At 39.5% G+C, this 23,494-nt stretch overlaps 1 protein-coding gene across 5 annotated transcripts; it reads left to right on the forward strand.

The window, feature by feature from the left end:
- Positions 1-258: 258 nt before the first annotated feature.
- Positions 259-23,137, forward strand: ZNF527 (zinc finger protein 527). 5 transcript variants are annotated; one of them, XM_046681202.1, is made up of 5 exons: positions 259-415; positions 3,218-3,292; positions 7,257-7,383; positions 8,012-8,107; positions 20,950-23,137. In XM_046681202.1, the coding sequence occupies exons 2-5, from the start codon at positions 3,260-3,262 to the stop codon at positions 22,521-22,523; spliced, it is 1,830 nt and encodes a 609-aa protein (XP_046537158.1). In that variant the 5' UTR covers positions 259-415; positions 3,218-3,259; the 3' UTR covers positions 22,524-23,137. The 5 variants fall into 5 exon arrangements, with proteins under 5 accessions (XP_046537158.1, XP_046537160.1, XP_046537161.1 ...); XM_046681204.1 differs by having other exon boundaries at positions 7,257-7,373; XM_046681205.1 differs by lacking the exon at positions 259-415 and adding an exon at positions 529-551 and having other exon boundaries at positions 7,257-7,373.
- Positions 23,138-23,494: the final 357 nt, after the last annotated feature.

The raw sequence follows: 23,494 nt of genomic DNA on the forward strand, positions 1-23,494 counted from the left end.
CCTGAGCATTCAGTCACAGTCACGGACGCGCGCAGCTTCACCGTTTCCTCACACACAGTCGCCCAAGGTCACCTGAGGGCCCTGGGTCGCCCAGGGTCGCACACACCTCTCCCGCTACCCACACCTACGGTGGCTGCCGCCTATGGCGCAGGCGCGAAGCAGCGGCGGGCCTTGGGCCCTCTGGGAAATGTAGTTCAGCAAAGAAGGCTCCGGCGCAAAGCGTTCTGGGGCTGGTAGTTCGCAGAGTCGGAAGGCAAAGCGAGTCCGGGTCCCCGCAGCTGGATGTTTCCCCAGCCGAGCCCCGGGTCCCTCGCGCCTCACTCCCCGCCCCGCTCCGCCCCGTGGGGGATTCTGGGAGGCGACGTCGCGGGGCTCGGGCCGCCGGGCGGGTTTCCAGAGCCCGCGGCGCCGGGAGGTGAGTTGGGCCTGGCTGCGCGCGCGAGCAGGGGGTCAGGGCCGGGCTTGGGGTGGAGCTGCGTGGACGAGGATGGGGACCAGACGGGCCCCTGGGGAGGCTGTGTCACCGTGGATCACTGTGTGAGAGACTGCAGGTGTGACAGAATGTGATGTTGTGTGTCACCGTGTGTGTGATTGTAGGCGACCGTGACCGTCTGTCTCCGGTATGAAACTGAGTTTGTGTGTGACTGTCTCTGCAGGTATAACTGTGTTATTGTGTATGGGTTTGTGAGAGACTGCGGGTGTGACATTGTGTGTGCGTCTGTCGCTGTGTGAATGTGTGTGTGATTATGTTTGACCGCTTGTCTCAGTGGATATAACTGTCTGTGTGTGACAGCAGGTGTGATTGTGTGCCCATGAACACCTGTCTTTGCAGGTATAATTTTGTAGGAGTAATTGTGACAAGATGTGTGACCTTGTGTCGTATGTCACTGTGGCTGAGATTGTGTGTGACTGTCTCTCTGTTGGAGTGATTGTGTATCATCACTTCTATCTTTGTGTTAATGCGGCTGTGTATGTGTGTGACTTTGTGGGTGTGATTGTGTAACCATGTATATGTGTGTGATTGGGTGAGAATTTGTATGTGTATGTGAGACCTAGTGTGTGATTGTGAGGCACAGAAAGGTGAAAACTGCTTGCCCAAGTTCACACAGTTATTAAGAAGCAGAACCGGGTCTTGAACCTGGGCAGTTAGGCTCCTGAGTCCTTGCTTTTAATTAGTAAACTCTCTGATCTTTCCCAGATTGTACGAATGAAAAATGGGAGCCCTGGGTTCTGAGAGTGTTGGAGAGCATTGTCCCTGGTCTTGGACTAGGAACCCTGGGGACGTGGGAACTTAACCTGGGTCTCCCTTTGGTCCCCTCGTGAGTCACAGGGCACAGACTGAAGACACTGGAGTGAGACCAGCCTCAAATTGGCCACCTCTGGGGAGGGAAGCCCAACCTGGAAGCCTGTCTTCCTCTCCTTAGGCCGTGGAGTTTGAGATTTTAGCTTTGTCCTTGTCAAAACTCTTCTATGTTTGACGATGAGAGAGGCTGATCCGTGGCTCTTTTTCTGATGTACCAAGTGAGCTAAATTTTTGGTTCTTTCTCAGTCTGCAAAGGAAAGTGTTCTCATTTCGTCTCCGAATGTGTGTGTAGAATCTAAGGTGGCCCAAGGGTGGCACTTCTCTATACCAGGAGTTGACTCATGCAGTCTTGACAGTGAGGAAAGAAAGGTTCTGAGCGATGGATTAACTTGCCCAAGGTTCTTAGCCGAGGAGTGAAGGAGTAGCGAGGCACCCTGCGCCTGGGGGCTATGTAAGGCCCAAGTGTTTAATATCACCTGCTTTCAGGGACTGCTGGCTCACCTCAAACTTGGAAAATATTACCCAAGGGATACACAGCTTTTTGAAAACAGAAATTTAAGAAACATTTCTTTTACGCTAATGCTACTTAGGGCCCCCAGATGCTAAAAAGACTTCACTGATCTCTCAGGTTGCAGGGGCTTTTAAAGCTGCATTGCACTAAGGAAGTAACTTTCTCAGAGACTGAATTGGCTAGTGCAGAGTAGTCTAGAATTAAGGGGTCTGGTATTCTAAATTCTAGATCAAACACAACTATCCTTGTTTTCAGAATGAAGAAATGTTGGCTCTGAGAGGACAAGGAACATATTTCAGGCTGTGCGGTTTGTTATTGGTTTGGTTAAAATTTGGCAGTGTTTGCCTCTGGCTGCATTTCTGTGGAGTAATAAAGGTAGCATCTACCATCTCTAAGGATGCTTCTCTAAGAATTATATGGCATTGATTCCTCAGGTTATGTTGAATATTTCCCATTCAGACATTGTGGTCTCTTGAAAAAGGACCAGTTTTTGGGTCACACTGCAGTTTGACTCTTAGTACTTGAGTTAGTTGTTTTAGCGTTTTGAACCTCAATTTGATTTGTCAGTGAAATGAGGGTAATAATACCTACCTTTGCAGTTCTGTGAAGATTAAATAAGGTAATGACGTATACAACATATGTAACATCACTATTTATATTACAGGAGGCACAGTAAGATTTATTTATTCATTTATCAAATACTTTTTGAGCACCTACAATGGTTCTGGCATTATTCTAGCACTAGAGATACGCCAGTGAACCGAACAAATCCTAGCTGTGTTAGATCTTACACTATTACTCGGAAGACAACAATAAACAGAAAAAAAAGTAACATATCCAATGGTGTTAAATGCTAAGAAGAAAAATACATTAGCATAAGGAAAAAGGGACTGGAAGGGAGATTCTCTTTAGATAGAATTTCCAAGAAAATCCCTCTGATGTGGTGACAACTGGGCACAGAAAGGAAGGAGGAGAGAGCGCGTGAGCCATGTCCAGGCAGAAGGAAAAGCAAAGGCAACAGCCTTGAAGAAGGAGTGCACACAGTCTTTGAGGAATTGTAAGGAAATCTGTGCTTGGAGGAGTGAGCAAGGGGGAGAAGGGTAGGAAATGAGGTCTAAGGGACAGCCAGGGGCCAGATCATAAATCGCCTTGTTGGCAGTAGGATGGACTTTAGATTGTGTTGAGTTCAGGCTACGTGTCCTTAATATCAGTCAGGACTTGAGAGGTTAACTTCAGCTTTAGCCAAAAAAGCTGAGAAAAATCAGGTCTTGGAAAGGGCTGGGGCTGGCCAAGTAAGGAGGTGGTGGGGACCATGAAGGGGCAGTAGTTCCATCTTTGTGAGTCTCAGATCAGCAACATAGGGCTGGTCTGCCATTTTGTCTTTCTTAACTCCCCCTTTTTAGGACTTTGTTCTCCGAAAGAGAAAATTGAAGAAGGAAGAAGGAATGGCTGTTGGACTTTGTAAAGCCACATCCCAGGTAAGTTGATGTTTTCACTTTGTTTCCAGAAATTCCACCTCATTTTCAGGACTTTGGGACTTCAGAGAAAGTCACAGATACCCCAGTGAGCATTCCACTATTTATTCATATAATGCTTCTACAAAACATTTAGTATCTTTTTTACTCAGTGTTGTGCTCAAACGTGTGATGGAACAGAACTCTCTCCTCTTTCGATGGATCATGGTTTATTGTATTGGAGATGCGTACAAGTGAAATAGAGGACAGAGTGTAATTATGAGTGCCCTATTAAATAGGGAGGTAGAGGATGGCCTTTCTGAGGAAGTGATGTTTGAGCAAAGAAAAACCTAGTGAAAGTAGGGAGTAAGTTTTGTGGAGATCTGGGGAAGAGCTTTCAAAGTAGAAGGAATAACAAGTAGGAAGTTGCTATAGTGGGAGCATGTTTGATGTGTTCAGGGAATAGCAATGAGCCGGTATCCTTGGAGGGAAGTGAGCACTGTGAGGTCAGAGGAGTAGCTGGGAACCATGTTATGCAGGCCCTTGAAAGTCATGACCGGGACTTTCAGTTGTGTTCTAAGGGTGATGAAGAGCCATTGGAGTGTCTGTGATGTAATTTAATCTATGTTTTAAAAGGAAAATAGATAGCAGAGAAGTAAGGATGGGAGCAGGTAGTCAGGAGACTACTACAGTAATCTGGGTGGGAGGTGACAGCCGCCTGGCCCATGGTGGCGGCACTGGAACTGGTGAGATTCTGAGTATATATTGGAGATAGAAAATACGGGATTTGGTCGGGGTTGGTTTTGGAGTGTGAGGGGAAGAAAGAACCATGGATGTCTACAAAGGTTTTTGACCTGGGCAACTGTGTAAATGGTCATGCCATTTACTGAAATGAAAAGACGGGGTGGAGTGAGATGGGGATCAAGAATTGAGTTCTAGATATATTGTTTGAGAGACCTGGTGGATATCCAAGTGGAATATTGATTATGTATGTGGAGTTTAGGACTGGAGATGTGAATTTGAGAGTCGTTAGTGTGTTTAAAGCCATGGGACAGATGAGATTATCTTGAGGGTAGGATTGTGGTGAATGTAGATGGGAAAGAGGTCCAAGGACTGAGTTAGAGGCTGACAAGAAGAGGAACCATCAAAAGAGACTGAGAAGGACTGATGTAGAAGGAAAACCAGAAGAGTGTGAGTCCTGGAAGTCAAGAGTACAAAGTGTTTCAAGGAGGAAATGGTCAACTGATTTAAATTCTGACAGGGACTGAAGAAGATGAAGACTGAGAACTGACCATCGGATTTGGTAACGTGGACGCTATTGATACCCTTGACGAGAACTACTTTATAGAGTGGTTGGGATGCAAGCATCATTGCTTTGGGTTCAAGAGAGAATAGAAGGTGAAAAAAAGTGAGAATAGAGACAATGAGGCTAGACCTGCATTGTCCAGTAACGTACCCAATAGCCACATATGACTACTCCGAACTGAGTTGTGCTGTAAGTATAAAATACATACCAGATTTTGAAGATACAGTACAAAAAAGAATGTAAAGCATCTCATTAATAATTTTATATTGGTTACAGGTTGAAATAACACTTTAGATAAATTAACTTAACTTACGTGTATTTACTTTTATTATTATTATTTTTTTGGTGAGGAAGATTAGCCCTGAGCTCACATCTGCTGCCAGTCCTCCTCTTTTTACTGAGGAAGATTGGCCCTGAGCTAACATCTGTGCCCATCTTCCTCTATTTTATATGTGGGACACCTGCCACAGCATGGCTTGTTAAGTGTTGCATAGATCCGTGTCTGGGATCCGAACCTGCAAACCCAGGGCTGCCGAAGAGGAGCATGTGGACTTAACCACTGTGCCACCAGACTGGCCCCTATATTTGCTTTTTTAATGTAGCTACTGAAAAGTTTTAAATTACGTATGTGGCTCACATTGTATTTCTATTGGACGTCACTGATCTAAACAACTCTTTGGAGGAGTTTGGTTATTAAGAGGAGTAGAGAAAGGAGACAAGAGCTAGAGTGAGATCATGGAAGGGAATGTTCTGTTTATAAGATGGAAGATATTATATCAGTTTGTATACTGATAGGACTAATCCAGTAAAGTGAATAGTAATATAAGGGAGATGTCTGCTATCTCCCTTATAATTACAAGGGAGAGAGGTAACAGTGTCTTTATGTGGACAAGTAGAGATTGGTCTTAGATAGGAGCCTAGAGTTTTTTCTGTAGAAACAGAGAAGGCAGAATATGTGAGTTCAGATACAAGTCAGTAAGTACATGTGATGGGCTAGAGGAAAGGAAGTTCAAAGTGAGAACCGGGGAGGAGTTGGTGGTAGTTTGAGAGAGAGAGAAAAGGTGTGAAATAGTCATGGGAGAGTGAGAGAGTGAATTTATTAGGGAAGTGTAGTAGAGTTGCCTAGTGGTGCTTTTGTGGGATCTCTGGTCATGTCCTGGAAGTACTTTGGGTCAACATGTTTATCAGTTGGGGTTCTGGCAAGAAACTCAAAAGAGGACTATTTGCAAGTAAATAGAGAAGCTACAAAGGGTATCGCTATACCGTGGGGCTCATAACAGCAGAGCTCCCTTACTAACTTGAGGACTGAACCCAGAGACAGAGAGATCTGAGTGGAGAGGGCCCCTGACAGGCACTGTGACCTCTGACTGAAGGACAGAGACCACACAGCATGGTGCTGCAAGGGCGGAGAACGGGAAAAAAATGTGCCTCGCTCGCCTCCCTCCCATCTCTTGCATGTGGCTTAACCCAACTGAAAATGGAGTGGGGAAAGGGAGTCGATGGATGTAGTCAGTACAGGTCAGCCCCCCAGGACGCAGAGAAGTGTAGAGGGGCACACGGCCGTTATACAACACTATGTAGTTGTGTGATTTTTTTTTTCTCTAGCCACATTCATCCTTATTTTTACTCTGTAGAATAACCATATTTGACATTTCATTATTTTTAATAAAAAGTGAGACCATTCTCTGCAAAATGGAACTGTCTATTTTTTTTTTTTTTTAATTTTTGCTTTTTCTCCCAAAGCCCCCTGGTACATAGTTGTGTATTTTTAGTTGTGGTTCCTTCTAGTTGTGGCATGTGGGATGCCACCTCATCATGTCCTGATGAGCGGTGCCGTGTCCGCGCCCAGGATCCGAACCAGCGAAACCCTGGGCCGCCAAAGCAGAGCCCATAAACTTAACCACTTGGCCACAGGGCCGGCCCCAAGAACTGTCACTTTTAAGCGTTGAGTGCTCTTCCTTCATATGGATGTTTTATAGGAAACTTCACCATTTATTCACTGAGTGACTAATATTTACTGAGTGTTTACAATGTGACAGGTTTTGTAATAGACACTGGATATACTTCAGCTTATAAAACATATCTTCCCCTCACACAGCTTATAGTTCAGTGGTGTAGCCTAAACTCTTACTTTTAGACATGTCAGTTTTTCCAGATTTTTCATATATCCTTCCAATGAAAATTCTGTTTAAACCCCTTCATATATATGCTTCATTATTTCTTCCAGATACATTCCTGGAAGTTTCTCCTTACACATAGAGTCTAGATTTCACACCATGCCTTTTTGTTAAAGGGCAATTCAAAGCCTTCCTTCCCTACTCTGACCCATCTGATATCCTAGTTTGGGGAACATGAAGGACTTCTCCCTGTGAAAATGTCTTGATACTTAGTATATGTAACATAAAACTTAGCCTTTGCTCATATACTTTCATGTTTCATGCTATAAGCTAATTTTTTTCCTGAGCATGTCTTTTCTCTTTCACAAAAATGTGAACATTTCAAAGGGTGAGTCTGTTTCTAATATTTCTCTTTCTCCCAAAATATTTGATAAACCTAGGCACATACTTGTTCCCCAATAATTATTTTTCTTGGACCACTTAGAGCTTTGAACTCTGGCAGAATTCATCTTTCCTGCTAGGACCATATGGGACCACTTGGCAAACAAGAATTTTTTTATTTCAGGGTTTGGTGACCTTCAGGGATGTGGCTCTAGGTTTTTCCCAAGAGGAATGGGAATGGCTGGACTCATCTCAGAAAGATTTATACAGAGACGTCATGTTGGAGAACTACAGGAACTTGGTATGGCTTGGTAAGGATGTCTCTCCCCCGTAATTCAAAATCTTCCCTCTGGGTGTTTTGCCTCCTCCACTGGGAATATCTAGGGCATCTTAAGTGCTCAGCTGAATTTCTACTTCCTGTTCCCAGGAAATGATTGAAGTAGTTTCATAGAGTTAGAAATGAGCAGTTCGCTTTGTTGTAGAATAATGGTTTGGAATAGCAGCATCAGTATGGTCTGGGAATTTGTTAAATTGCAGTTTATGGGGTCCCACTTTAGACCTACAGAATCAGAAACTCTGGGAATAGGCCCAGTATTCTGGATTTTAATGAGCCCTCCAGTGATGCTGATGCCCATTAAAGTTTGAGAACCACTGTGGCTTCCGATTCAGTAGGTCTGGGTGGGGGCCTGAGAATGTGCGTTTCAAGTAAGTTTCTAGGTGATGGTGCTTCTGCTCTAGCACTTTGAGAACCGCTATGGAAGAAGCTTCAATTTCCTCATCTTCCATGCAAGTATTATTCCATTCTGTGGCCCTTCCTCTGATGTCCTTTCTTGCCTAATGACCAAGAGATTGAGTCTGAGTCCTGGAACGGCTATAGCAAGTTGACTTGTCCATCTATCTGTCTCTCTCTTGCTCTCATTTTTCTTCTCCTGTAAACAGGACTCTCCATCTCTAAGCCCAACATGATCTCCTTGTTGGAGCAAGGGAAGGAACCTTGGATGGTAGAGAGAGAGATGTCAGATGGTCAATATGCAGGTGAGTGATGGGGAACTTGGGCTGTTGTAAGGGGCCAGCCCAAGTGATCGTGAGAAGGGCTGCATGTGAGGAGGCTGCCCAGGGCTTAAGGGGCGGGGGCAGGGGTGGGCGTGGGGGTGTTTCCTCCCTATTTCTGTCAGATTGGAGACTCTGTAATACTTCTGTCTATACCTTGAATCTCAGTCTTTCCCAGCTCTTCTTTCCCCTTTATGGTCAGAATTGTATACATTTCTAGAGTTCTTTTTAGAGTTTTTATTTTTATCAAACTTATGATTGCACATAGTTTAAAGAGTCAAGCAGTTTTACAAGGCTTATTCCCTTAAAAAAGGCAGTTTCTTGCCCTGCTCTCCAGTTTTCCTCTCCCTAGAGGGATCCACTTTCTTTACTTTTACAGCTTCTTTTGGTGTTTGCTTCCTGTCTCTAACAAATATGTTTATGTTGCTATTTCTTGATTGTTTTTTCAGTTTAGTTCTCATCCAATATCTTCTTACTAAGAAAGTAAGAATTTAGTACTTTCTTATCCTGAATCCAACACATATGTGCGCACACACACACAATTTCCCATTCCTCATCTCACCAATAGCATAATTTTGATTGAATCACTAATCAGCATTTGCATTATTGTGGCTATTAAATGCTAGTCATAGCTGTGCTGTGCATTTGCGAAGATTACTTTCTTATACGACTTTTTATTTTTCCTAGAGTTAACAATTATCTGGGGGTTTTATTTATTTGTTTTCTTCCTTAGTTTTCTATATATGTATTCCTAACTCAATTCCCAACTCCCCATCAATTGTATAAATCTCTTAAGACACTCAGACGCATTATGTAATCCATTGATTTTCTCTTCTTGGAAAAATCTCTCCCAGAGTCTTCAGATAAGCTTCACTCTAGATAAATGGCTTGTTACATCTGCTTGTACTCAATTTGGGTTTATCCGATGTTTTCCCATGACTAAATTGAGGTAATGCATTTTTTAAAAGAGTGCCACAGAAATAATGTTGTGTCACTCTCGGTGCATTTATACCAAAGTATTCATAATATTGCTATGTCTTATTATCGATGATGTTAACTTTGGTCACTTGGTGAAAGTGGTGTCTGTTTGGTTTCTCCATTGTAAATTTACTATTTTTCTATTTGTAATTAATAAATATCTTGGGGGATATACTTTGAGACTATTTAATTTCTTCTGAAACTTTTGCCCACTAATTCTAGCATTGGCCCCTTGGATCTTGTCTGCAACAATTATTACTGTATTGTTGACCTAATGTTGATTTTCCATTTCTTTCTTTTCTTTACATGTGTTAATTAGGATTGTTAATTAGGAGCTGTTCCTTCTCTCCCATTTATTTATATATTCAATTATTTTTTTATATTTATGGAATCATGGATTTTTATTTTGTCTATGATTACCTCACAGTGAATCCAATGAGTCATTATTTTGTTGTTCAAACTGTTCCAGCTTTGACCATTGGGATCTCCTTCAAATTGGTTCTTTTGACCTTTTAACATACCCCCGTCTGTTATCTGAGCACTTCCTTCCCGGTTCTAGGTGTTCCAGGTTTACCTTGTTTTCTTTCCCCCAGCCTTCAATCAACCACTTCTCCAAGGAGCCCTCGTTCCTCTTCTTGGGAAATGATGTTAGAAACCAAGGTCTGGGTATTAGGTGTGCTCGTTGCTACTGGGATGCCATTGCTTCTAGGCCCTCACGTAGATTGAGCTGGAAAATATATGTGTGTACACTAACACACACACACCTCTGTATTTCTGCCTCTATCTTGTTGTGTATTAAAATGATCAGTTTATCTTCATGCCTTGATTCTAGTCCTGCTCCACAGGGTTTATCCTAACCCCCCTCCTTTATTTACTTGTAATTTCTTTTTCCAACACTGAGAAACAGTCTATTTACTTATTTGCTCAATTTTAGTATACACATAAAGTAGTTTCAGAATTTCCAACCTATTCTTCTGTGAGAAACAAATTTACTAACTAGATTACATTATTTGTATATGGTTCTTTTTTTTGTCTTTAGAGTTACAATATTCAGTCAAAATACTATTTTCCAAAGTTACTTAGGTTAGTTCTTTTAGGTTTATTTGCTACTGTTTGTATTCTGTTTTGGGTTTCTACCACATCCTGGTTGGTTTTACTTGTTTATTTTTTTGGCATCTGAAACATGACATGCTTCTAAGACTCAAAACTATGCTTGCTCCCTCCTCATCCCTGCTCTCCTGTTTCTATTCCCTACTTCTTCCTAGCCCTTTCTTTCTTACCCACACTTTGTAGATTACTAATCTCTTTATTTTCAAGTTTGCCCTTTATGTTTCTTTTGCACAAATGAGCAGGTATATGTGTAGTTTCTTTTATCTCCTTGTATGCTACATGAAGAGTAGCATACTACAGATACTGTTTACATTTTGCTTTTTTCACTTAACTATATTTTCAGGAAATCATGCCACATTAATTCACAGAGATCTTCATTTTTTTAACAGCTGCGAAATACTTCATTGTGCAGATATCATGATAATTTATTCAACTACTTTCTAACATGTGGACATTTAGGATGTTTGCAGTATTTTACAGTTACAACAATGCTGCAATAAATAACCTAGTCATATGTATTTTCGTATTGTTGGGCCTGTATTTTCAGGGTAGATTCTGAGATAGGGGATTGCTAAGTGCATATGTAATTTTGTTGGGAATTGCCAAATTCCCCTCCAGAAAGAGTTACTTTCTGTATTAATTTCTTATTGCTGCTGTAACAAATTCCCTCAAACGTAGTAGCTTAAAACAATACAAGTTGATTATGTTATAGCTCTGGAGGTCAGTAGTTAAAATGGGTCTTCCAGGGCTAAAATCAAGATGTCAGCGGCCTGCCTGCCTTCCGGAAGCCCTGGAGGGGAATCTGTTTCTTGCCTTTTTCTGCTTTCTTTAGGGCCCTTACCCATCCTTTCATTTTCAACGTTTAGAATCCTTTTGTTTTAAATGTGGGGTTTACGTGCAGTATAGCATTGAGCTTTGCTTTGGGAACCAGTCTGAATATCATTTCAATTTAATAGGTGAAAGTCCAAATTACATTTGTGACATGTTTGGGCTTAATTCTGTATATTGTTTTATATTGTATTTTCTGGTTTTTATAGTTTTTTAAAAAGACTTTCACTTACCTGTTTTCCTAGCCTTTTTTGTCATGTAATACTATAATTTTTAGAATAAATAGGAAGGTTTTTCTTTTGTTCTAGTGTTTACTTTGATGGTTATAGTGCTCTGTTTATTTAGACAGTATTTATTCCTTCGGTTACTCGATTGATTAGCTTTAAAAACCAGCCTTTGATTTTTACCTGTTACAGTTGAGTTAATAAGCAGCCTTATTTTACTCCCTCCCCTTCTCTTCCCAAATTTTGTTAGTTGTGTGCTTTTTACATTGTCAAGGCATATTATATTTACATGCTGTTCTGTCACATTATCCCAACCTTTCACTTAGTCTTAGTTCTGTGGTTAAGTATATTCGGTGTTTTCCACTAGTCTTTTTGCTGACATTTCTCTAGACCTTTCTTGATTGGCTGAAGTTTGTCCTCTAGCAGTTTCCTCAAAAAGGACTCATGCAAACAGTGTCCCCCTGAGTTCTACCTTGTTCATAATCAGCCATTATTTCCTTAAATGTCTTATAGTATAGAATTGGTGTTGAATGTTGTTATGAAGAAGTCTGATGCCAGCTGATGTGTTTCCTTTATGTGTAAGTAATTTTGGATTTTGTTCTGATCTCCCAATGGTTCTTTAATTTTGAAGTCATTTTATTAGGGCATATCTCAGTCTTAACCATTTTGGGTTACTTTTTCCTGGTGCATTTGTTCTCTTTCAGGATGGAGGGTCAAGTTTTTATTTAGGAAATGTTTTTTTATTTTCTATTGATAAAGTTAAAAATACAGAGAAGTATAGACAATAGTATAACAAATTCCACCAAGAATTGACCATTGTTAATATTTTTATTTAGTTTTACTTTCGATAAAAGAGATAAACTATTTTAAGTGCAAGTTCTCTTCATTCCCCATTCTCAGTTTGCTTTCCCTCTTTTACCTCTTGCTCTCAGAAGCAACCACAGTCATGAATTCAGTATACGTCCTTCCAGTCCTTTTTTTTTTTGTTTTAAATTGGCAACTGAGCTAACAACTGTTGCCAATCTTTTTTTCTTTTTTTTCCTGCATTTTCTCCCCAAATGCCCCCAGTACCTGGTTGTATATTTTAGTTGTGGGTCCTTCTAGTTGTGGCATGTGGGACGCCGCCTCAGCGTGGCCCTACAAGCAGTGCCATGTCCACGCCCAGGATGCAAACCAGTGAAACCCTGGGCTGCCAAAGTAGAGCCTGCAAACTTAACCACTCAGCCATGAGGCCGGCCCCTCAGTCCATTTTTAAAACATTTTTTGTAAACATTTACGCTTCTGTAAAAAAAAGTCTTTTTATTTTTATAGGTGGTACTCTTTACATTTTGTTCTGTAGCTTGCTTTTGTTACTCAACATCAGTTTTGAGATTTATCCTTGGTAAATCTATATGTAATATAGTTCCATTCTGTTTTAACTGCTGTATGGTATTGTTTGTTTTGAATTTACTATAGTTTTATTTAATTATTTCCCTACTGATGACCATTGAGATTGTTTCTCTTTTTTGCTGTCTCACATTGTGGCAGGATACGTTTCCATGCATATGCACATAAGAGTTTGCCAAAGATTTGTACCTAGAGTAAAATTGCTGGGGCATAGGAGTGCACATTTTATTTGACTAGATACTCAAATTATTCTTGAAAGTGATTGTATTAGTTCATATTCCTACTAACAATGTTTGAGAATTCCTGTTTCCTTATTCTCTTGATCTTCTCCACCTTAAGTTCTTGATATTGTCCAACTTAAATTTTTGCCGATATGGTGGAAGAGAAGTGCTCTCAAAGTTGGTTTTTTGGTTTTTTTTAAAGATGTTATTTTTCCTTTTTCTCCCAAAGCTCCCCAGTACGTAGTTGTGTATTTTTAGTTGTGGGTCCTTCTAGTTGTGGCATGTGGGGCACCGCCTCAGCGTGGCTTGATGAGTGGTGCCATGTCCGCACCCAAGATTTGAACTGGCGAAACCCTGGGCTGCCAAAGCGTACCGCACAAACTTAACCACTCGGCCACAGGGCCGGCCTCTCAAAGTTGTTTTAATTTGCTTAGTAAGATTGAGCATTTTTCCAGAAATTCATTGTCCACTCAGTTCTTCTCTTCTGTGAATTACCTGCTCATATTTTTAACCCATTCTTTGGGATAATGTTGTCTTTTTCTTATTGATTTGTAGAACTGCTTTATAAATTCTGGACATTAATCATTTTTCTATAGTATGTGTTTTTGTTGTCTTTTCCCAGACTGTGCCGTGCCTTTGAACTTCGCCATGTCCTCTCACCCACAAGTCTGTAATGATAGTGTCGCATTCGCCCGTCTTTTCCATTATAGTTGATGCTTTATTGCAGTCATGTTTACTAGATCTTCCTCTAATTGGGGTCCTAAAAATATTCTCCTGTATTATTTTTCAATAGGTTTAAAGTTCTGTTTTTCACTCTTACTCCCATAACCCATGTGGACTTTAATTTTAAAATATGACTTGTGAGGTTTTTTTTCACGTGGTGTTTTCCCAATACTGTTTATTGATTAATCCATTTCTTCCTTGTTGATTATAATGCCACCTCCATCATATGCCACGTTCTTATATTTGCATGAACCTTGTTTCTGTCCTTTGTTTTCTGCTCCATTGATCTATTTATTCATTCCTAAACCAGTGCTACACTATTTTCCCTACTATATAGCTTTATTTCCCTTTAGATGTTTGACTGGTTATTGTTAGTATATAAAAAAGGTATTAATTTGCATCTGTCTAGCCATTTAATGTGTTTTCTTACTTGCTTGTAGTTTTTCAACAATTCTCTGAGTTTATTAGTCAGGGTAAAGCTAATTGCTTTAACAAAATCTCAGTGAATAAAAGCAGTAAAGATTATATCTTGTACGTGTCACAATCCAGTGTGAGGTTACCTGGGGCCTCTGCTGCATGCTGTCATTCAGGTAGACGGCCTCTTCATCTCTTGGCTTCATCTTCTCTTAGGGCCTTGGAGTCCTCCACTTGATCCTCTGAAGCCAGCCAGTAAGAAAGAGAGAGAGAGGAAATTGAGACAGACGGACACACAAACAGAGAGATAAAGATGGATGGAGGCTCTCTCAGGACATTTTTAATGGACCAGCACAGAAGTAGCATTTGTGGCATCTGTCACTTCTGATTGGCCAGAATTCAGTTACATGGCTGCAAGGGAAGTTGGGAGATGCAGTTTCCTGTGTACTAGGAGGAAAAGGCAAACGGTTTGCTAGATGAAGTGTCCTTTCCAGTAATTACGTCTCCTTGTACGTTGTCTTGTTTTCAATTTTACTTTATCAACCACAGTTTCCATATCTGTGTTGAACAGTTGCTATCAGTTTTTTCTTTGTGACATCGTGGGACTGTTTCAGGTGTTTCACACTGAATGTGCCTGTTGTCTTCCATTCCTAGCTTTACGTATGTATCTGTGTATGTATATATTTTAACCAGGAAAGGCTTTTGCACTTTATATATCTTTGGCATCTTTCAAGGTGATTTTTTTTCTCTTCTTTTATCTTTTTTTCCTCTATAACAACTTACAGAAAAAAATCCTGTAACAATTTATAGTCAAGGATTTCCTACTGCTGAACTATTTTTGTACTTCTGGATTGCATACTTGGTCATGTGCATTATTTGTTTAATATATTGCTTAGTTCAATTTTTAATATTTAAGAATTTTGCCTGTTATCCATAGGAAGATTCGTCCACTGTAAGAACAGTGAAATAGATTAGTGGAACAACAGAGAAAGTGTGGAATTTAGTGTTAGCTAAAGGTAGCTTTTCAGATCAGTGGCATAAAGAGATTTTCTTAAAAGTTATGGATAATATTCATGTAATATTGGACTTTGGAAAATCTTTATTAAAATGACATCAAGGCCAGACTCTGTAAGGGAAAAATTGAGAGATTTGACTTCATAAAAAAAAATTTTTTAATTTTATCAAAAATGCTATAAATGAAGATGACATGACAGTAAAACGTCATGATTTGAGGAGAAAAAATACTTATAAAGCCTTAATGCCCTAAGTTTATAAATGGCTTCTATAAATCACTTAGAAGATGCACAGTACAATTAAAATATGTGCAAAAGATGTAGATAAAGAATTCACCAAAGAAACCACGATATACAAAAAAGTACATAAACATAAATGTACATAAAAATGCTCAACTTTATAATCAGAATTGCAAATTAAAATAATAGTGAGTACTCTTTACTTGTAGGGGTTTGAGAACAAAGTCAGTGTGGATGAGTTTGAAGATATGCACTTTATGTTGCTGATAGGAATGTAAATTGATAAAAATTGTTTTGGAGGGCAATTTGACAGTGGATATTGATATTTAAAATATGTATTTAGTTTTATTTAACACTTCACTTTTGGAAATGTATCCTGTAGAAATATAAAATTATGTAAAAACACATAATGTAGAAGCTGCTTATTTGACTTGTAAATGATCAGTTTTTTAAAAAGTTGGTTATGATGAATTGTAAAAAATACAGTAGTCCCCCTTATCTTCAGGGGATACATTCCAAGACCCACGGTGGATGCCGGAAACTGTGGATAGTACCAAATGCTATATATACTGTGTTTTTTCTCAAACATAACATACCTGTGATAAAGTTTAATTTATAAATTAGGCACAGTAAGAGATTAACAATAACTAATAATAAAAGAGAACAGTTATAACAATATAATGTGATAAAAGTTACCGTAGATCTTAGAAACCTCAGCATATGATTTTTTTTTCTTATTAAGTTGAGAACTTCTACCTTTTCACTTAAAGAAAGCACTTTATGGCTTCTCTTTGGCATATCTGAATGCCAACATCACTACTCTTATGCCTTGGGGCCATCATTAAGTACAGTAAGGGTTACTTGAACACAAGCACTGTGGTACCGTGACAGTAGATCTGATAACTGAGAAGGCTACTAAGTGACTTACAGGTGGGTAGCATATGCAGCCTGGACACCCTGGACAAAGAGATGATCCACCACCCAGGTGGATGGAGCAGGACGGCACGAGATTTCATTACATTACTCAGAACGACACGCAATGTAAAACTTAGAAATTGTTTATTTCTGGAATTTTCCATTTAATATATTTGGGAAGCGAAACCTCAGATAAGGGGAGACTACGGTATACACACATATGTGAGACATTTTATTTGAACTTTATGGCATATAAATGAACATTCATTAGTCCTTTGATATAGTGCCAAGGCCTTTTATTTGAATGTGATCTGTTGATTGGAGTTCAGCGTTGTCTTTCTTACATAAACCACACTCATAATGCACTATCCACAATTTCCCTTATTATTTCTTTTAAAGTGAAGCAAAACACTTGCAAACCATGTGAGTATGGAATCCTTGTAGAGTTTCATGTTTTTAACAGGCTTTGACAATTCTCTTCTGCACTTAATTAAAAAACAAGTCTTTAAGTAACTCATGTTTAGCCTGTTTTTCTAAAACTTTCAACTTAGTTTTCATTAAAACAACTCTCTTTTAGCACTCGGTTAATTAAATATTAAATTAAAGTATGTAATTATAAATGCCAAGTACAAATGAACTAAACAGGTTGAGAACACAACTGAATTTTGGCAAGCACGTAACTCACCTTTCGGGATACAAGTGCAAAAGTTATAGTAACTCCATTCTGTGAATGAGGTAGCTTTATTCGTGCTGACATGAAAAGATGTCTACAGTGTTTTAAGTTAAAAAAAATTTTTTACGCAAGTTGGAAATAGTATGTATATAAAAATTATTTGTGTTTGTTTATCTGTACAAGGAAAATCCTAGAAGGATATAGACCCAACGTGAACAGTCGTGGTCTTTGGGATGGTATCTTGAGAGAGTAGACTTTCTACTTCATGCATTTTTTAATTGCTTGAATGTTTTCTAATATTATTTCTATTTACAAGGAAAAATGCTGTACAGCAGCCCTAATGCTGATCCTCAGCTGTAGCCCCAACACAGATCCACTCGATATGGCAATTCTTCCTTGTATTTTTACCATGAAATTCCCTTCAACCAGGTGTGGTTAGGATGGGGAGGTTCATGCTTCTCTTCGCTGTGTCCTCCTCTGCATCCCATAGATTTTTTATGCTTCAAGTGTGTTTCTCTCGACATTTCCCCACAATGATAGAGAATTTTACAAATCACCCTGGTGGAGTCCTTTTATAGGGATTTTAATAGAAGGAAGGTATAAAATGCAAGGCTTAGGTTATATTATTGATCATAGAAACTTCTTTTTTTCCTCAAATTTTCTTTTATGTTATTGATCATTTTCTTCCATATATCCTTTAAAATAATTTTACAAGTTCAGAAATAAAATGCTCATGGAATTCTGATTGAAATTGGCCTGGTATAAATTATTTTGCTGCAGTTATATCTTACATTTTTGTTTCTTTAAATCTTCTTTAAAATAATTTCATAACATTTTATAGGACCTTTTTAGTCTTCCTGTACACCATACTCCCTTCTCTCTTCCGATTACTTATATGCCAGTTGCAATCTCCACTTATCACATTTACTTCAAATTCTCTTCCATTGTCTTACAACTTACATTCTGGCTTCTGACCCTCTAGTTTGACTAAATCCGGGTTGCCTTTCTTCATTTTCATATTCCTCAGCTTACTGAACGCATAAGATAGTTCTGGCCACTATTCTTTTTCTCTGTCTAAAGCCCTGTTCTGTTTCTCTGTCTTCCTTTAACTGGCTCCAATCCCTATTTCTCTGTCTTCCTCATTCGTCCATAAGATCTTTGTCGTATTAATTTAGATCTCTATCCAGTGCTGTCTAATAGAACATTCTGTGATGATGGAAATGATCAGTATCTGTGCTTTCCAGTACAGCAGCCACTAGCCACATTTGGCTGTTGAGCACTTGAAATATGGCTAGGTGTGATTGAGAAACTGAGTTTTAAAACTTTTTATTTTAATTAATTTCAATTGCCATATGCAGTTAGTGGCTGCTATATTGGACTGCACAGCTCTCTGCAGTCTTTTAAAGGAGGAGATCCAATCTGTGAGTCTGTGGGTCATTGGTCAGGTTCTTCATTGGAACGTGAGTTCTGGGCATTACCAGTAAACTTCCTCCTTTTGATTAGAATTTACCCATGAGTTTTGTCTTCTTTTTGAGATTTCTCATTAGAATCTCCTGGGTTTCATGCCAGGAGATGATTTACTTCATCACTGTATCTACCAGTTTGTCTATTGCTCACCAGTTCAGCATGTGGGAGACTAGGTCCATAGTCTAGTAAGGCCTTTTCCTCTGCCAGAATTATACATCAGCCTGCTGTGTAGTTCTGATTGGAATCCAAAGTTGAACATACTTTGACTTCTAACTTCCATTCATTTATAGATTATAATCAGTTGGAAACTACATAAATTATATAAGTTACAACATGTCCTAATCAGTTGGAAATGCCATTCTTTGTCCTGCCGCTTGGCCGTGAGCCTATTTCATAACCCCTGTTTGGACATAGGTATCGTGGTATCTGAGCCTTGTAGTGGGGTAGGTGTAGGAATAGCTTCATGAGCATATATTAATTTGTTTCACTTTAAGTATCACTGCATATCTGTGATGGGCCAGACGCTACGAGGTATGTTATAATTCTGTTATCCCTTATTTTTATACTATATCTACCTCATTTTGCCTACTAAGAAACTGAGGCTCAAGAGGTAGGATCGTCACTTTGTTAATGGTAGAATAACTGGCCTGCTAGGTGCAGAGGTAGCATTCAAACTCACCTTTGACTCCAAACCCTGTGTTTTTCCCCCTGTGCCACACGGATGCCCATTTGGCTCTCTTCCACTTTGCCTGAATCCATAACTGCCCTTTTCCCCTCAATCAGTTACTGATATGGGTGAATTGTCTTCTTTCTTTTGCTGAATGCCATCATGATACCATTAACTTCTAAGTATTTCTCTCTTGCAATCATAGTGAATATGTCTTCCACACATACAATGCTTATTTCCTCTCTATACTTTCCCCTGGAATACCCCATATGAAGTTCTTTCGCCTCTAGTATTCATCTGCCTAAGTCCAGCATAGACACCCCCCACCTTTTTTTAAAGAGATTGGTTGGGTCACCAGGCACCTCAGAATCCCCCATGTTGGAAAATGTCTGTAGTCTTCTCCCGTCAGTCTTCTTTTACTCAGCATTACATCAAGTATTGTATAAAGCTGCCATTTGCCTGGTGTAAGGAAAAGCTTTAGTCTCAGTAAGAGGGAATATAGTGACCCTGAGTGATGGATACAGGAAAGGAGGTTCTAGGAGAGTGGCTGAGGGAACCAAAGTAAGTGTACTTCTGCAGAAAGAATGAACAACAGTGTGTATCTAACAGAGAGTAAGTGCACAAAGCCCTCTCAGGCCTGGATTGAGAAAGGGGTGCAAATAAGAGAAAATCCACGGCTGTGTGTAGGAGGGATGGGGGCTCTCCTGGAGTGGAGGGTGTATTGGAAAGAAGAAATAGGCAGATGCATAATGTTTTTTGCTTTTCAATTTTGTGCTGACCTAGCCTGGAGGCAGCTTTTCTTTCAACAGATGGGAAACTGTTTTGGAAAAGGCTGTATCTAATTAACCGAAAAAATGCTAACATGTGCAGTTCCAAAATAATCCCTAAGCACATCAAAACATCAAAATTACTTACTTGTCAAAATTTGTTACTGAAATAATCACTGTATTTTGGAAGCCCGATCATAGCCTTGAAAATCAAGTACATGTTCTCTAGGAATTACTCCTCAACTAAGCTAATGAGTTTGATTTCTGTTTTTCTGACACTTTTCTACTAATAATCTGTATCATATTAACTAGTCCTTCATTATATGCTATATTGAAGTTTTGTGTGCACAAGTTTTGTGTCTCTCCTTAGAGTTTAAAAAAGCGAGATGGACTCGTGTCTCAGATGTTTCTTTTCCTCTACCGCAGGGCGCTGGGCACCTAGGAGTAGGTTCTCTGTGGTGGACTGTACAGGCTGACTATTGTGGTGTGACATGAAAAGGACATTCTCATTTTCCTTTTTTTGAGATCATCTTTTAAAAAAGTTTCCTTTCCACCTTACCTCAACCAGTATCCTCTCCTAAAAGGAACAGGTGTCTATTCTATAAGCAGTATTTTTCTCGATGACTAACACTGACCTCCAGATTTCTTCTAGACACTGAGAAAAAACCCAATAATTTTTCTCTGGTCCCTGAAAAATCTTAGAAGTTGTTGAATATTCTGTCAGCATTCATTCACTCAACAAAGTGCTGCCATCGTCCTAGGCACTGGATGAAACAGTAAGAAGAATAAGTAGTAAACATTTCACCCCTGCCCTCAGGGAGCTTTGAGTCTTTTGAATGCCAGTGCAGAATGGGGTGGAGAATGTAAAGACTAGAGGCGGGGAATCTGTAGTCAGGATCTAATTGGTTGTTCTCAAGTCCTTATTTTCTTGGCATTTAGCTTTATCTTCATCTCGATGCCCTACATTTTACCTGTTTCCCCATCACCTCCTCCCCGTCACCAACACATATACCTTCCTCTATCAGCTCTCTTCTTTCTTTGTGCTTTCTTTGTATTTTGTTCATATTGCAATTTGAGAGATGTCATCCCATGTACATTTCCCCCTTCTTCTCTCAGTTAAATTTTCAGTTTCTTCCATAACAGTTTTCTTTCTCCTTGCAAAGGGAAACTAGAAGACATTTGCTTTCTTGATATTTTTCAGACTGGGAGTCTTGGTATGAAATCAAGGAATTATCTCCAAAATGGTTCGTTGATGAAGAGGAAATATCCCAGAGGATAGTACTGGGAAGACTGACAAGTCATGACCTCGAATGCTCCAGTTTCAGGGGACCCTGGAAGTATGAGGGTGAATTTGAGCGATATCAGGGAAGTCAGGAGAGGCATTTCAGGCAAGTGACGACTCTTCAAGAAATTTCTGCTGTGAAAAGAGATAATGAATATAATAATTCTGAGAGAAGCATTCTCTTGAAGTCAGTACTTTTAACACAACAAAGAGTTCCCACAGTAGAGCAAGTACATAAATTTGATATTTATGATAAAATGTTCCCCCAAAATTCGGTTCTAATTGAACATAAAAGACTACATGCTGAGAAGGAATCTTTGATAGGTAACAAATGTGAAGAATTTAACCAGAATACATACCTTAGTAAAGATACAGGAATTCCTCATGGGGAGAAATCTTATGAAAGTAATGATTATTCAAATCTCTTCAGTTTCCACTCATTACTCACTCAACATCAAACAACTCATTTTGGAAAATTACCCCATGGACACAATGAATGTGGTGATGCCTTTAGCTGTTACTCGTTCTTTACTCAACCTCAGAGAATTCACAGTGGAGAGAAACCATATGCATGCAATGACTGTGGAAAAGCCTTTAGCCATGACTTCTTTCTCAGCGAACATCAGAGATCTCATATTGGAGAGAAGCCGTATGAATGTAAGGAATGTAACAAAGCCTTCAGACAGAGCGCACACCTTGCTCAGCATCAGCGAATCCACACTGGAGAGAAACCCTTTGCATGCAATGAATGTGGGAAGGCCTTCAGCCGTTATGCCTTCCTTGTTGAACATCAGAGAATTCACACCGGGGAGAAACCATATGAATGTAAGGAATGTAATAAAGCCTTCAGACAGAGCGCACACCTTAATCAACATCAGAGAATCCACACTGGAGAGAAACCCTACGAATGTAGTCAGTGTGGAAAAGCCTTTAGCAGACGCATAGCCCTTACTCTGCATCAAAGAATTCATACAGGAGAGAAACCCTTTAAATGTAACGAATGTGGGAAGACCTTTGGTTATCGCTCACACCTTAATCAACATCAGCGAATTCATACCGGAGAAAAGCCCTATGAATGCATCAAATGTGGGAAGTTTTTTAGGACTGACTCACAGCTTAATCGACATCATAGAATTCATACTGGAGAAAGACCTTTCGAATGCAGTAAATGTGGGAAAGCCTTCAGTGATGCTCTTGTTCTAATTCATCATAAGAGAAGTCATGCAGGAGAGAAACCCTATGAATGCAGTAAATGTGGGAAGGCCTTCAGTTGTGGCTCATACCTTAATCAGCATCAGAGAATTCATACTGGAGAGAAGCCCTATGAATGTAATGAATGTGGGAAGGCTTTCCATCAGATTTTGTCCCTTAGGCTACACCAGAGAATTCATGCTGGAGAAAAACCCTATAACTGTAATGAATGTGGGAATAATTTTAGCTGTGCCTCAGCCCTCAGGCGCCATCAGAAAATTCATAATAGAGAAACTCTCTGATTATTACAAGTATAAAAAAGAAAACATTCAGTCACCACTCAGTCCTTATTAAATAAATATCAGTGAATTCTTTGGTTAGTAATTCTGTGAATGTAGTGCATATGAAAGAGCCTTCAGTTCGTGAGCATCCCTTATTTGAGATAACCTGGGTGGTAGACATGTTACTGTTTGATCTGTTCTATGCCCCATTTGAGACTTACATCACCCTCAGTGCATATGATGCTGATGAAACTATTAATCAGGGAGGCAGTGGATTGGTCATAGGCTGGCCGATTATTTTCCTCCTAGTGATTAATAAGAGATTGGCAAATGGCCCTGTCTGGACCAGTAGAGCCATATGGAGGTATTGTCATGGGTAATAGGAGAAGATCTTTTTCTTTCTGGCATTGCAAGTTTCAAGGATTTAGTAAGGTTAAAAACTCACCAGTAGCCTTTTTGCTACTCCATGAGGAAAGTCTTCCCAAGATCTGTCCAACACAGAGAAAATGCACGTGAGACACAGGAATCTGATGACATTGTTTTATCTCCTGGATCCAGTCGTGCCTGAAGTCTACACCATCCTTTACTTTTTCATTTTTGTGATCCAATAAATTTCCTTTTTTTGCTTAAGTTAATTTGAGTTGGATTTTTGCCTCTTGGAATTAGAGTCCTGACTCATTCACTTCATGTTTGCTATACATGTGAGAAAGCCTTAGACTTTTGTATGGCATAATTATTTACCCTGAGGAGAAACCTTATGATATAACAAGTGTATGAAAGTTGAATGCACAGCCTTTGTAAAGCTGAGAGAATTGTTGTTTTATTTGTGGATAAAAATTAATTTAGTATTTATTAGTCTGTTTCACAATAAGGATGAATTTTAAAAATTCACCTAGTAAAACTCCTTAGTAGGCTCTCCTGTAAGGAGTTAAAGTCATTTGTGGCAGTGACTCACCAGAGGCCTTTAAAGAAAGAATGGCAAGCTGAGAGAA

Source organism: Equus quagga, chromosome 13 (assembly GCF_021613505.1).
Source record: "Equus quagga isolate Etosha38 chromosome 13, UCLA_HA_Equagga_1.0, whole genome shotgun sequence".
NCBI classification, from domain to species: Eukaryota; Metazoa; Chordata; class Mammalia; order Perissodactyla; family Equidae; genus Equus; species Equus quagga.

Excerpts from the sequence above, each read along its gene's own strand:
- ZNF527 (XM_046681202.1), top strand. The coding sequence starts at position 3,260 with ATGGCTGTTGGACTTTGTAAAGCCACATCCCAG. Across the intron at positions 3,293-7,256 it reads TTTGTAAAGCCACATCCCAG|GGTTTGGTGACCTTCAGGGA; the intron begins GTAAGTTGATGT and ends TTTTTATTTCAG. Across the intron at positions 8,108-20,949 it reads GTCAGATGGTCAATATGCAG|ACTGGGAGTCTTGGTATGAA; the intron begins GTGAGTGATGGG and ends GATATTTTTCAG.